The sequence below is a fragment of the Sciurus vulgaris genome (assembly GCF_902686455.1).
Source record: "Sciurus vulgaris genome assembly, chromosome: 5".
Taxonomy (NCBI): Eukaryota; Metazoa; Chordata; class Mammalia; order Rodentia; family Sciuridae; genus Sciurus; species Sciurus vulgaris.
Genome location: NC_136465.1, coordinates 97817984 through 97831417, shown reverse-complemented (window position 1 = coordinate 97831417; position 13434 = coordinate 97817984). Strand labels below are relative to the sequence as shown.

General features: G+C 37.4%; 1 protein-coding gene across 2 annotated transcripts in view; it reads left to right on the top strand.

The window, feature by feature from the left end:
• Positions 1 to 13434, top strand: part of TMTC1 (transmembrane O-mannosyltransferase targeting cadherins 1) — a 265889-nt gene that overhangs the window by 16891 nt on the left and 235564 nt on the right. For both annotated transcript variants that reach the window (XM_079139333.1, XM_079139332.1), the window contains exons 3-4: positions 8643 to 8716; positions 11222 to 11398. In XM_079139333.1, coding sequence (XP_078995459.1) covers positions 8643 to 8716; positions 11222 to 11398 — 251 coding nt within the window. The remainder of the gene's footprint in view (positions 1 to 8642; positions 8717 to 11221; positions 11399 to 13434) is intronic.

Sequence of the window (13434 nt, the reverse complement as noted above, 5' to 3'; positions counted from 1 at the left end):
GGAAAAGTTTATTTGGGGGCTCACAGTTTCGGAGGTCTCAATCCATAGACAGCTGACTCCATTCCTCAGGGCTCGAGCTGAGGCAGAAACATCATGGCAGAAGAGTGTGGTGAAGGGAAGCAGCTCACAGGATGATCAGGAAGCAGAGAGAGAGATCTCCACTTGCTGGATACAAAAATATACCCTAAAGCCCCACCCCCATGCCCCACCTCCTCCAGCCACACCCAACCTGCCTTTAGTTACCACTCAATTAATCCCATCAGGTGATTAATTCACTGATTGGGTTAAGGCTCTCATAACCCAATTATTTCTCCTCTAAACCTTCTTGCATTGTCTCATACATGAGCTTTTGGGGGATACCTCACATAGGAACCATAACATGTATATTTCTGTGAAGAATCCACATGGTATTAGAAATGTGGAGTGGTGGTTTGTGTTGATGTTCTGAGTTCAGAAGTGAAACAGTTGTAGAGATGCATGGTAGTATGCTTACTTGAACTGACCTAAGACATCTGATTTGACTAATTGGTTTGATAGTAAGAACTGGTTTTGGCAATGAGGTTATATGATGGCAGTTTTCCACAAACAGAATTCTAGATCTTTAAGCCCAAGATTTTGATAGAAATCACCCCCTCCCCCCACCCCACACACACATACACACAGACTGATGAAAATCAGCTTGGGAGGCTGAGACAGGAGGATCAAGATTTCAAAGCCAGCCTCAGCAAAAGCAAGGCACTAAGCAACTCAATGAGACCCTGTCTCTAAATAAAATACAAAATAGGGCTGGAGATGTGGCTTACTGGTCGAAGTGCCCCAAGTTCAATCCCCAGTAAAATTATATTATTAAGGTAATTTTCTCTACTCTGAGTACAGTAAACTGTACAAGCTGCCTCTAAGTGGAAGAGTGTGGGGTATAGGTAATGGTCCTTTGGTAACTGTAGAGAATTTTTACTGTACTTCTACAAAACTGTGAAAGTAAATGACTCTAATGACAGTTAACCCTAATGATGAATGTGTTTAAATTCTTAGCTTTTGACCAAATTAGGGGAGGACCTGGTTGATTTGTCAGCTGGTAGATCACTAAAAAATTATATAAGATGATAGATCCCTTTGTGATAATTACTGATAATTTCAGAGTTCCTAGAATTAAGTCATTGCTGTAACACAGATACTTCATTCTCATTTATGTGGATAATCTATAAAGATGATAGCTAGGAACAGAATTGGTGCTTGTGCTATCTTACTGTTCTAAACAAAAGGTAAGATTCAGCCACAGAGAGCTGAACACAGATAACTGAAACTGGCCGCACTTATCTTATTAAAATATAAGTTTATATATTTAATAATTATGTTTTCTATTTTAGTTATGATATATTATACAATTGTGAATTAATAATATTGGGCACAGTAACACAGAGTTAAAAATTTAACACTTAAGAGGCTTTGGGCCATAGGAAATTTAAAAATTAAATTTAATTAGGGTTTGGGGGACATAGCTCAGTGGTGAAGTGCTGGCCTAGAATGTACAAGGTTCTGGGCCTGGGTTCAATCCTTAGTGCTGCAAAAAAGCTTTTTTTTTTTTTTTTTAAATTATATAGGTATTTTTATTACAGAGAGATAAGATAATAAAATATTTTTAAGCAAAACTATGTAATACACTAAAAAGTGTTGAAGGAAAAATAAAATGGAAGTATAAGTTCCAGGAGATAGGGTGTCAAATGTCCACCATTCAAAGAAGAGTCTGTTTGTTCCTGTAAATGGTAGAGAAGGTGCTTTGAGTTGCTTTCTTATCCAGATTCCACTGGGTACATTTAGAACAGTAGTACAACATTATTTTAGAATACCTGGGAAGTTAGATCCTTTTAAATATTGAAAATTATGATGACAAACTTTAAATATGAACTTAATGAGAGAGATACCTGAATTTTAATGTTCTTTCTGGTCTTAACATGAAGAAAAATAATGCTGCTCCTAGAATGCTCAATGAATGCTACTCCTAACTGTATAGAATATACATTGCTGGGTCAGTGTCGTGTTTTAATCTAAGACCACAGACAATACTTTGTTTCTGACAAATAATATTTGAAGTACAGCTGAAAATCTACTCTTAGAGTGTCTTTGAGTCAGTTGTCACAGGAAAGATCAAACAAGTAGGGTAACAGCAGGTGCAATTCAGTGGTTTCAGAGGGAAAGCAGAAAGTAGGGGCAGCTTTGGTCAGTGTGATCCCGAGCTGATAGCGTTTAGCCTGGATTTGAAGCAAAAAGGCAAATCCTATTAGCAAATTGACCTTTAAAGAAAGGTTTCAATAGACTTTTGTGCTAATAAAAATAAAGTCCATAGTAACAAAATTAAAGGTGCAAAGCCCTCATGAGCTGGACATGTCAGGGAAGATATTTACATTTGAAAGGAGATGAGGGAAGTATAGAGAAGAAGAGGAAGAAATTTGACCTATAAAACAATGTACACTACAAAGTAAAATAGACTGCTATTTCATTATAGATTTCTGTTCAGGTTTCTAAGGGGAAGGTCAGAGAAATAGAAAGATGTACTTGATAGAAGATATAGTGATAAATTATTTAAAGCAAAATAAGACTTTGTTGTGGTGGGGGAGGGAGTTACTGGGAACTAACCTCTCTTTTGTTAAAAAAAGAACAAAAGCAGGACCATAGGTTATCTTGGGAAGGATGGAGAATTTAAAATTTGGGAGTAGGATTGAGTTTAAAAACATTGATAGTTATATATAAATATGCTGATAAGATTAAAGGCTTCCTTTCTTAATTGTGAGATCAACAAATAGTTAATGAATATGTGCTTGGTGTAGGGCCACCTTCTATATGCTGGGGGAATATGTGAATGGATAGCAGGGACCCCATCCCAAGCTCATAGGAAAACAAAAAAGAAAAAAAAAAAAAAAAAAAAGAGACACGTAAATAGATACAAGATAAAGCAACATGTAATAACATAAGAACTCTGGAGGATTTTTTCCAATGTTAAATAGGTAGGGATGAATTCATTTTTTTATTCACCTTTAACAAATATTGGAGTGGTATAATACACTGACTATAGAATAGTCACTCTGCTGGAGAATTGAAAAAAAAAAAAATTGGAGGCAGACTTCTCACTTCAGTCCTTGAGATTCTTGGAAAGTTTTCCTGACATGGTATTTCTTGGGAAATGCTGTTTTTCTGAATCCTGAATCATGAGAAAAATCAGCAGAGAAACTGGGAAAATTATAATTGTCTTATGAGAAAATTCCATCATCACAGAGACATTACTGGTTTGAAGGAATGTACGTAAGTTAGTTGGAAGCAAGAGCATGGAATTCCAAGATCAAGGCCGTTTCTAGAATGAGCAGAAGGACATAAGAGAAAATTAGTTGTGTTCTGATTAGATCAGGCTGGCATGTATCCGTTGCCCCATGTTAAGTATGTGTTTCTGGCCCTGTTTGATGGTAATGGAATTCCTTCTTACAAATAAAATAAATATTAACAACTCTATAAAAATGGTTATACTTTATACAAATCATATAAGTGGTAGTCAAGAAATTGCAAGTTTTGAGAGCAAATTAAGTCCTAGTTAGCAGTTTCCACACATGATTCTTCTAGGGAATCTGTATTTTACCTTGTAGGTTGAGCATCCCCAATCCAAAGTTTCCAATTCCAAGTGCTCCAGGTTCCAAAATCTGACATTTTTTGAGTACTAACATGATGCTGCAAGTGGAAAATTCCACACCAGATCTCATGTGGCAGGTCACAGTCAAAACACAGGTGCACTAAAAATATTGCATAAAATTACCGTTAGGTTGCACATATAAAATATATATGGAAACATGGATGAATCTTGTGTTTAGGTTCCATCCCTAAGATATCTCATTATGTTATGCAGATATTCCAAAATCTGAAAAGAATTCAAACTCTAAAACACTTGTGGTTCCAAGTATTACAGATGAAAGATACCCAGCCTGTTTTGAATTCTACCCAGTTATGTTCACTGATGTTTTCTCAGTGTTTGAACATTCGTTAAAGGCTACACTTTCCAGGTTACAGCTAACCTCTTGGTGATAATAGATCTGCAACTTGGGGCCAGAATGCATGCTGTCTTTTTGCTTGTTTTTCAGTTGCCAAGAATTGACCAGTTGCTTTTTCATTTTCTGACAAACTGTCCAATCTAACCACATTGTCATAGCATCAGGTGCAACTTTACATTCCCTCTACGCTCCCCACAGACCCCCCCCTTCTTTTCAAGTACTCCATGCCCTTCATCACTTTCTGCTCCTCCTTCCAGAAGCACTCCATGTATCCTCAGACCTCTTTCCCCAGTCCTCTCCTTTAACTGGAATGCATCTCTGTTCCCTTCCTGGCTGAGATTTTGCATTCCGCAGTCTTGAGCTTTCTGAAATCCTCCTTGTCCATCCTTTGAGTGTCAGATTGCAAAACTAGTCCCCCGTGACGCCTTCCCAGATTCTATAGTCAAAATTAAAACCTCCAGTCTTTTCCTGGCAATGATATTTCTTCTTGTGTTGTATGTGGTTTCCTTGTATCATGTTTTATACCCTCCTCTAACGCCACCAGATGTTGAAGTCCTTGAGGAAGGATGTACCCCTCCATTTGGCACAGTCCTTGGAAAATTGGCATTTGGAAATTTCTTGTTAACTGGAATAAAGCAGTTATTGAGCATGATGATATTGACTAATTGAATCACAAGAGTGGCTACTCTAGGAGTTGATGATGAACTCTTTGCTTTTAGTTATCTATCCCTTTACCCCAAAGACCCTAGCTCAAGGGTGTATAGAGCAGGCGTTTAATGAATGCTTAGTGGTTTGGTCTGGCAAAGGAGCCTATTAGTGTCAGCACCAATATTTCAGTGTCCTCTCTGAGCTTCTGCTCAGAGGGTTACTGTTACTATGTTCTTTATATCTGGGTACCTGGAGCTGGTGCGTTGTTGCTGCTGCTGCTTCCAAACTGGCTGAAGGGCTTAAGGACACCTTTAATGCATTAGGTATGCCTGCTTAGCTTGTGATTGCCGCACTCCAACTTGCTACTCCTGATACCAGGTTGCAAGTCTTGTCTTTGGCCACATTGGTTGTGTTGTGGTGAGCATTACCCTGGGCCCAGACTCTAGGCTTTCTCTCAAGATTGTAGCAGGCTAGATGGGCTGTCTGTTGAACCTTTAAGAAGCCTCCCAGTGTTGCTCAGCCAAGTGCTCAAGGTGGCAGTGGTGCAGACTAAGTGGATCTGGGCTTCACACATGACCTGTGCCCAATTGTTGCTTTACAGACGGATTTTGAGCTAAGCCTTGACATATGGTGATACCACACTGCCTCTGCCGACCTCCCTGAGTCATGCAGTCTACTGATTTGTCACTCAGTTTCCTTTAGATTAAGCAATCAATGAACAGGTGTGGCCCAAGCAACTACCTGAGGTAATAGCTTTAGGCTCTGTGCTGCCAATGCAATTCTTTGGCCATTTTTAGGTTTCTCTTGGTGTAGATTGGACTAGAATTTCTCTTAATATGTGACTTGCTGTCAATTAGTATGTGTAGTATGTACAATATACTAATTGTACGGTCAGTATCTTAATAGAACTTTTAACTAATCTATATTAGGCTGCCTAATAAAGTTAGATTAACATATTATATGTTTACATCTTAAAGTGAAAAGATGATTTCCATAATCCATACAGGCAAACCTTTGTTAAGAGTTCTACTCTCTTCTCAGAAAAGGAGGAAAGTCACTGGTGTTCACCAGGCTGGTAGATTTCATGTGTCAGTGACAGCAATCACATGAGGGGGGTTGTTCCACTCATACAAAGATAAAACTAGATCTCAGAAATAGAACTAACAATATCAAATCTCAGATAGCAGAAGTCGTCTGTCCTGCTGGTGGATGGGCCACCTATCTGCAGTGCCATCGCTTCTAGCTTCTACCTGTGACCACAAAGTGTGCTCAAGCTATGAGAATATTCATGGGTCTGTATCCCAGAACATTATTTTCTGCTCTTGCTGATGGAATCTCCAACACACCGTGGGCCTCAGATGCTCTCTGATAAGGGCGAGGTTGTTTTTGGTGCCTAAAATGTTACCCTTCCTCATTTCCCTTATAAACTGCTCATCCAGCTCTTTGGGGACCTTTTCTTAGAAGCATTTAAAAATATGAACCCCATTTTTTTCCTTTACAGTTTTATTTCTTTGAATTTAAAATATGAAGAGAAATATACACATCTTATGTAGCAGAATAATACGAAGATTTATAGGGTCATCTGTCTCCCATTTCACTTCCATTTCAGTCCCCTTTTGAAGTAACATATTTTAAAAATAATTTTAAACTTAATATGCAGAATGACTATTTTTTTCCAGACTCACTAATTTTTAATATTTTGCCACATTTGTTTTTTCACTCTTCTTCTCTCTCCCTCTATATAAAAATATTGTTTTTTGAAACATTTGGAAGAAGTTGCATAATTTATACTCCTTTATACATTAATAATTTAGTTGTGTATTTTCTAAAACTGAGTGTACTGGTCATAATTTATCCATAGTCTCCTTTAGTTTGGAATAATTACTAGTCTTCATTGTCTTTCTGTAATAAAATGTATAGATTTCAATATGATTTAGAATTTAGATTACAGTATATATACTATAAAATATTTAAAATATATTAGTGTAATATATAAATGTTATTGTACAACTATAATATAAATATACCTATTATGTTATATGATTCATAAAATTATTTAGAGGCATAGTGTATTAAAATGAGTAATATAAATAAAATATTCTAAATATAGAATACATTGTATGTAAATACATAATATATAACTATTTAAAATGTATGAAATTTAATATATAACTATATGCATGCATGTTATATACTTGTATATATACTTACATATATGCAATGTTATGAAAGATTATAAAAAGTTGTAATGTAATTAAAAATCATAATGTAATATAAGCCAGAATAAATTAAACTGTAATAAAATGCCAATATAAAATTATTATATAAATTTAATGTTATAATATATGTACATATTACATATGATCATATATTATCATTATATTATTATATTTAATAGCATATTTATATCTGTATTTTAATTGAATGCTCCTGGGAGTTTGCCTGATTTTCACGATTTTATTCAGGTTATATACCCTTGGCTAGAATAATGTATAAATGATGCATCCTTCTCAGGGAATGATGATTTTGATTCCCCAGTGAAGGTGTAATGCAATGTAACACATGATCTCCATAATGTAATTAATTCTTTTTATTTTTCTAAAGAAGTAGTTGGTGGGGAAATACTTTGAAGTCATGCAAATACTTGCTTCAGAAAATTTTCATGCCCTAGATTTAGCATCTACTGTTTTATTTGTTTTTGTTTTTGTGTTTTGTGGTGCTGGGGATCAAACTCAGGGCTGTGCACATGCTCAGCAAGTGCTTCTCCCACTGAGCTACACCCCCCTATTGATATTTTTGATATTTCTTGCTCTTATCTAGCCTTTAATTTTTCTGGGAGCAAAATTTTTTTTTCTACTTCCCATGTTTTCCCCACATTCATTAGCTTTTCAGTGAAGCGAGAGCTCTCCTTTCTTGTCTTCTTGCTCGCTCTGTGTAGGTGTGCATCTGTATATGTATCCATTCTTTCATGATTTGTATATTATCCATATGGACTTGGGTTTTTGTTTTCAGTGGTTTATAAAAAAATCATGATCCTTTCTTATTTTGATATTCAAATTGTCTCAGGTTTGGTCAGTGAGAGCCCCTTGTTGCTGACTTCTGTGACCTTTCAACTTTAATTTTTTGAGCCCTTTCTTACTCACATAAGAAGGTGATATAAACTCCTCTTGACCTCTCTCCACCCTCATCCCTGGAGTCAGCCTTTTTCCCAAGGAGCCAGTCTTCTCTTGAATGGGAATTGGCTTGTGGTCATTGCCAGGATTGCACTTGGCTACTTAACTGTTAAGGGTCTTGCTTTTTAGCTGGTTCAGTGGCAGATCTTGGAAATACACAAACACACATGCACACACAAACCCACAGAAGCACATACACAAACATGCATATGCACATACGCACACTTGCATGAACACACTGGTGAAACAATTGTGAATTTAAACTTACTCCCTTTCTTGCCAAAAATATTGATTCCTCAGCTTACTTTTTCCTTCTATTCTGTGTCCTCTGCTCCATTAACACTCTAGTATTCAAAGATCAGCACAGTGTCAGACACTCAATGACTTCTGAAATAATATTCATTTTTTGTGATACTAGGGATTGAACCTGGGACCTTGTACATGTTAGGCAAGTGTTCTACCCCTGAACTATACCCCAGCCCTTTTAAAAAATTTTTTTTAAAAAATAGTAAATGAATAAGTTTTGATGCTATGAATTGACCCTCTGTAGAAGAAAATTTAATAATAAAGTTAAGCATGAAAATCTTGCCCCTTCCTCTCGTTCTCCTTCTGTAAGCTTATTATTAATTCATAGTAATCAGAGGTGATTTATAATGTTAAAATTTGAAGAATAATACATATTCTATTTTATTATACTTTTCATTCATCTAGAAAAGGAAGATATTTTGGTAAGATTTTCTGACAATAATTTTCTGAGTTTTTGAATTTCTCATTGTGTTAAACTTCCTAGGTGGCTGGGATTGTTGGCAGAGCTGACGTGTTAGCGTGTCTCCTGTTCCTGCTGGCCTTTCTCTCCTACAATAGGTATGTATGGCTCAGCAAGCCCTCCTCTGTGATTACAGCCATGCACGCTGTGTAGATTGGTGTAGATTGAGCATTTTCTTGGAGAGAAGGGAGGCTTCAGGGCGGTGCCATGCTCAGTGAGCTACAGGGATAAGAACCCTCTTTTTACCCAATACTGGGCTGTAGTTTCTTCTAACCCCAGGCTGAACCATATCCTATCATTTTTAAAAGACTACTTTCCCCCCAGTTTTAGGAATTCATGCTCTTGCTTCTTGATTCCTTTTACTTCTAGTTTCTAGCTGAGAGTGGAATTCAGAATCTTATCTCTGAGCCAAAATATACTGGGCACAGTGCTCTATTCTATTTGCTTATGATTTGCTTAATTTCTCCTTTTCATTTTGTTCCTGATTGTTTTTGCTCTTTATCATCCTCACCAAAGTAGCTCAAAGCTTAAAATAACAAGACTAAGCAGAAAGTAGTGTTTCTCAATTATAATTTTACATTATATAATCCTTTCTTTGTGAAATACAAATATTCTTTGCTTTGGGAGAACAAAAACCAATAAAATAATTTTGTGTTCTATTGTGCCTTTACACCCAAAGCCTTAAGATTCTTACTTGAGTTGTGACATATCTACATAGGGAAGGATTTGAGAAGAGAATGTGGATAAGGGTAGAGGGCTCAGAGAGTGACCCAGGAAAGCAGGTGGGTTAGTCATGTCACCCTACTTGGGGAGGGAGGCCTGGTGAAGGATTGTGTGAACTGTGAACTTTGAATCCCTTCATTGACCTGTGATATTGCAGAGTCCAGTGACTGAGGAACACTGTCCTAAACCTGTGATTCTTAAAATTGGGAACGATTTCTCTGCACTCCCCAGCCGCTATTCCTCTTCTCCCCACAGAAACACTTGGCAATGTCTGGAAACATTTTTGCTTGTCATAACCCAGGAAGTACTCCTGGCACCTAGAGGTAGAGGCCAAGAATGCTGTTAAGTAAGCATCCTACAATGCACAGGACAGGCCCTGGAGCACAGAATTATCTGACTGAAAAATGCCCCTGGTGCTGAGACAGAGGAACCCTGTTATAAACAAATTCAAACCTTGAATCAAGAATGAAATGAATTAAGAAAGAAATGAATCAGCTTTGTTTTACAGGTGGAGCATTTTCTTAGTGCAGTATCTGTCTTCAGGTCCTGACTTCGTGATCTCTTACTGCATTCACCATCATCAGAATAGTAGGATGATATCTTAAAACTTAAGCCCAAATTTAGCAACAAATTATTTCTTGTTTACTCTGGTGTTAAACAAGAATTACTCACTTTAATTTAAACTTGTTTCTAGGACTTTTTTTTGTGTGCTCCATATTTTTTTTGTGTGTGTTGGATACCTTTGGGAACATGATTAGCCCTGCAGTCTGTCTGTATTGGTGTGATAATAAGCCTTATTATTACAGGTTGGATGTGCATGCCTTGCTAACCTTTAGAAATTTGAACTGTAGACCAACTCCACAGAAAAATACACAATTACTATAAAATTTGCATAAATTTTATGTAATTATTCCAAGACACAACAATAAGGAGAAGATATCATAAGAGAAGTATTGGCCTTTACTTCAAAGGAATAGGAGCCCAAGGGTGGCACCTGTTAAAGAGAACAGTGCTGTTCCTTGGGGTCAATTCTATTTTGTAAGGTAGAAAGAAAGACTATAACACTGCGGAGTTTTTGAAAATTTCTATTGGAGGTTTAACTGAGGAAAAAAATAGCTTCATCTAACACATGCTCATGGAAAATAAATTTAAAAATACAGATTAACAGAAAGAAAATTAAAATGTGAAGAATGTTTGTTTTTCCTTTCCACAGAAAAATGCTACTATATTTTGGTATAATTATCTGCTGACTGCTTTGTGTATGGAAGCACATCAAAACACTTCACTCATAATAAAGTGATGATAAACACTTGACATGCAATAAGTCATTTCTTCCATCCCCCCTGCAATGCTCAACTCTCATTTCACACATAAGGGAACTGAAGCACAGGGGGCAAAGTACTTGCTTCCTTGCCTGTTTGTTAACTGCAGAACTGTGATTTGAGCCAGGTGAGCTCACGCAGGTGGTTGCGTAACCTGTATTATCCAGTTAACAATATATTCACTTAAATGTCTTCCTACCTCTAACTATATCTTTACGATGGCATTTTAAGTGACTTTTGAATGTTCATTTGTGACATACCATATTTTATTGTAATTTACATCCATATTTACATACTATTACGTCATATTTTATCATAATTTGTATCTACAAATAATTTGTATAATAATATAATTTGTATAATTTAAGTACCAAGTTGAGAATCATTAACTTTTTTTTCATGTTAGCAATTTTAATTCCACGATGAGCACTCTGGAAGAAATCTTGACTCACTACTTGCTTAGGATGCAAAGAAATGGACTACCTTTTATCTTTTAAGGTAATATTTCTTAGTGACTCACATTTCTTAATTTAAAAGAACCTTCCACTTGTTTTCCAGGAGTCTGGATCAGTGTTGTGCTGGGGACTGTTTCTCTCCCACTGCTTCTCCCTTCTTCTTGCTGCTGAGTTTGTTTCTGGGGACCTGCGCGATGCTGGTGAAAGAGACGGGAATCACCGTGTTTGGAGTGTGCTTGGTTTATGACTTTTTTTCCCTCTCCCACAAGCAAGACATGTCGTAAGTCATTTTGAAGTCTTGCCATTGGACACTTGCTAAGGAGAGAATGACTTAAAATGATGGTTTCCCACTTCCATTGAAAAAAAATATATAAGTACAATACTTTGTTAAACGATGTCTTATCTTAGATTATAACATAATAAACATGATATTTCATTAAGATAAATGCACTGTATCTGTTTAGACTCTTCACACTTTACAAAATACAATAAAGACTCTGAAGTTTTGGGCAGCCTCAAACTTGGAATTGAAAAGTAGCTTTGTTAACTGCAAGTTCATACTGCTGGGTTGTTTTTGTTGCATCCTATTGAGAAAATCTTGATTCACACAGGGAAGTTGCAAATGCTAACAGTTTTGACAGCTTACTTTGAATCTCTGAATTCAAATGAGTGTTATCCACCTAAGAGCATTGCTCACTTGGAGCCGGTTTTCTCCCACTAGTAGTGAAGTTGCCTAAGAGTTTTAGGAAGTGCCTCTTAGAATTCCATGAAGAGTGAGTCAAAACCATACAGGAGTACTTACATGTCATTTTTCAGTTACAGAACAAGCTTACCTAGTAACCCATTTTCATTTAACAACTTGAAGGCACATTCATTTCATGCAGGGTATTATAGAATCACTAAGGCATATTAAAACTTCAAGCACATACCATAATTTTCTTTCTCTATCAACTTATAATTACTAACAATTTTACACATACACCCCATTTTTCAGTAATTATAAGTCCCTTATTTTTGAACTTTTCAAAATGTGGCTGGTTTATTCTTCTGCCTTGTCAAATGAAGAATTTTATTTAAAAAAAAAAAGTTATGCCCCTTTGTGCCAATCCCTACCTCTTTATACTTCTTGACATAAAGATATGAGCAATGCTATTGAGTGGCAGTGGGCTGGGGTGAGTCATTTAATTCTGATCACCTTTCTGTCTGACAGTGTGAAACTTGGAGGTAATTTAAATAGAGTTTTGCTGTCTGTTGGTGCTCTGCAAATCTCAGAGACATATAAAAGGAAGGAGCCCAGTGATCCCTTTGTCCCAAGCTCCTACCAAGAAAACCCAGAGCCATAGGACCTCTGATTGGCTTATGTGAGGAGGCCTTTCCCCTACCTTCCCAGCTGATGGGAGTAATCTCATTATCTGCCCTACGTTTTAGAGAACAACTTACAGATTCCTCTTGCTTCCCACTTCTTGCATCACCTCATCCTTGTCTCCTAACTTCTTTCTGCTTTGCCTCACTGACAACATAGGAATGTAACAACTGATCACAGATGCACCCTCTCCTGTGGGCTAGTCCAGAGCTGTTTGAATGCCGTCACTGAAGTCACAGTTCTGGTCTTGGGATTCTCCAGCCCTGTTGCCTGCCTTCCTTTCTCCCTCTTGTCATTGTTGAGTCAGACTTTTCTCAAAAGGGATAATTGTCTCTTTTATTTCTTTAATAATCTGCTTTCATCATACTAACTTGCTAGAGGTTCCATGGAAGGAATAAAACTAATGCTATATAGTTTAGAAGTCACACAGCATGTTTTTAGGAACTGTAGCCCTCAAACCCAGCAGCACTACATAATTGGAGGCATTTATTCTTTCCTTCATCCTTTTGCCCACCCATTCAACACATAGTTTCTTTCTGTGCTGGAATAAGAATAAGACAGATAGGGTTCCTTCCCTCAAAGAACTTAGGAGGATGCTGGGGAGACAGGCCTCACTTAAACAATTACACAGGTGATTGACTACAGTCCTGAAAGGCAGTAGGCAGGAACCGGTTGCATGTGACAGGAAGACTTGGCCCTGGATGGTTCTCATGCCTTGCGTGCTGGCTGGGTGCTGGGCGCTGTGCCACACCGTTTACTCACAGCAAATGTGGTCTTCATTTCACAGAGGAGAAAGCAGGCTCAGCAAGCACCTCCCCACTCCCACTCAGCCCAGGGGCAACCAGGATTGGACCCACATCTGTTGTGTGGCCCTAGAGCTGCACAGTGACCTCCAAGCACCACTGCCCCTGTGGAAAGAGCACAGGACAGGGACTTGGGAGACTGTAGGGTGT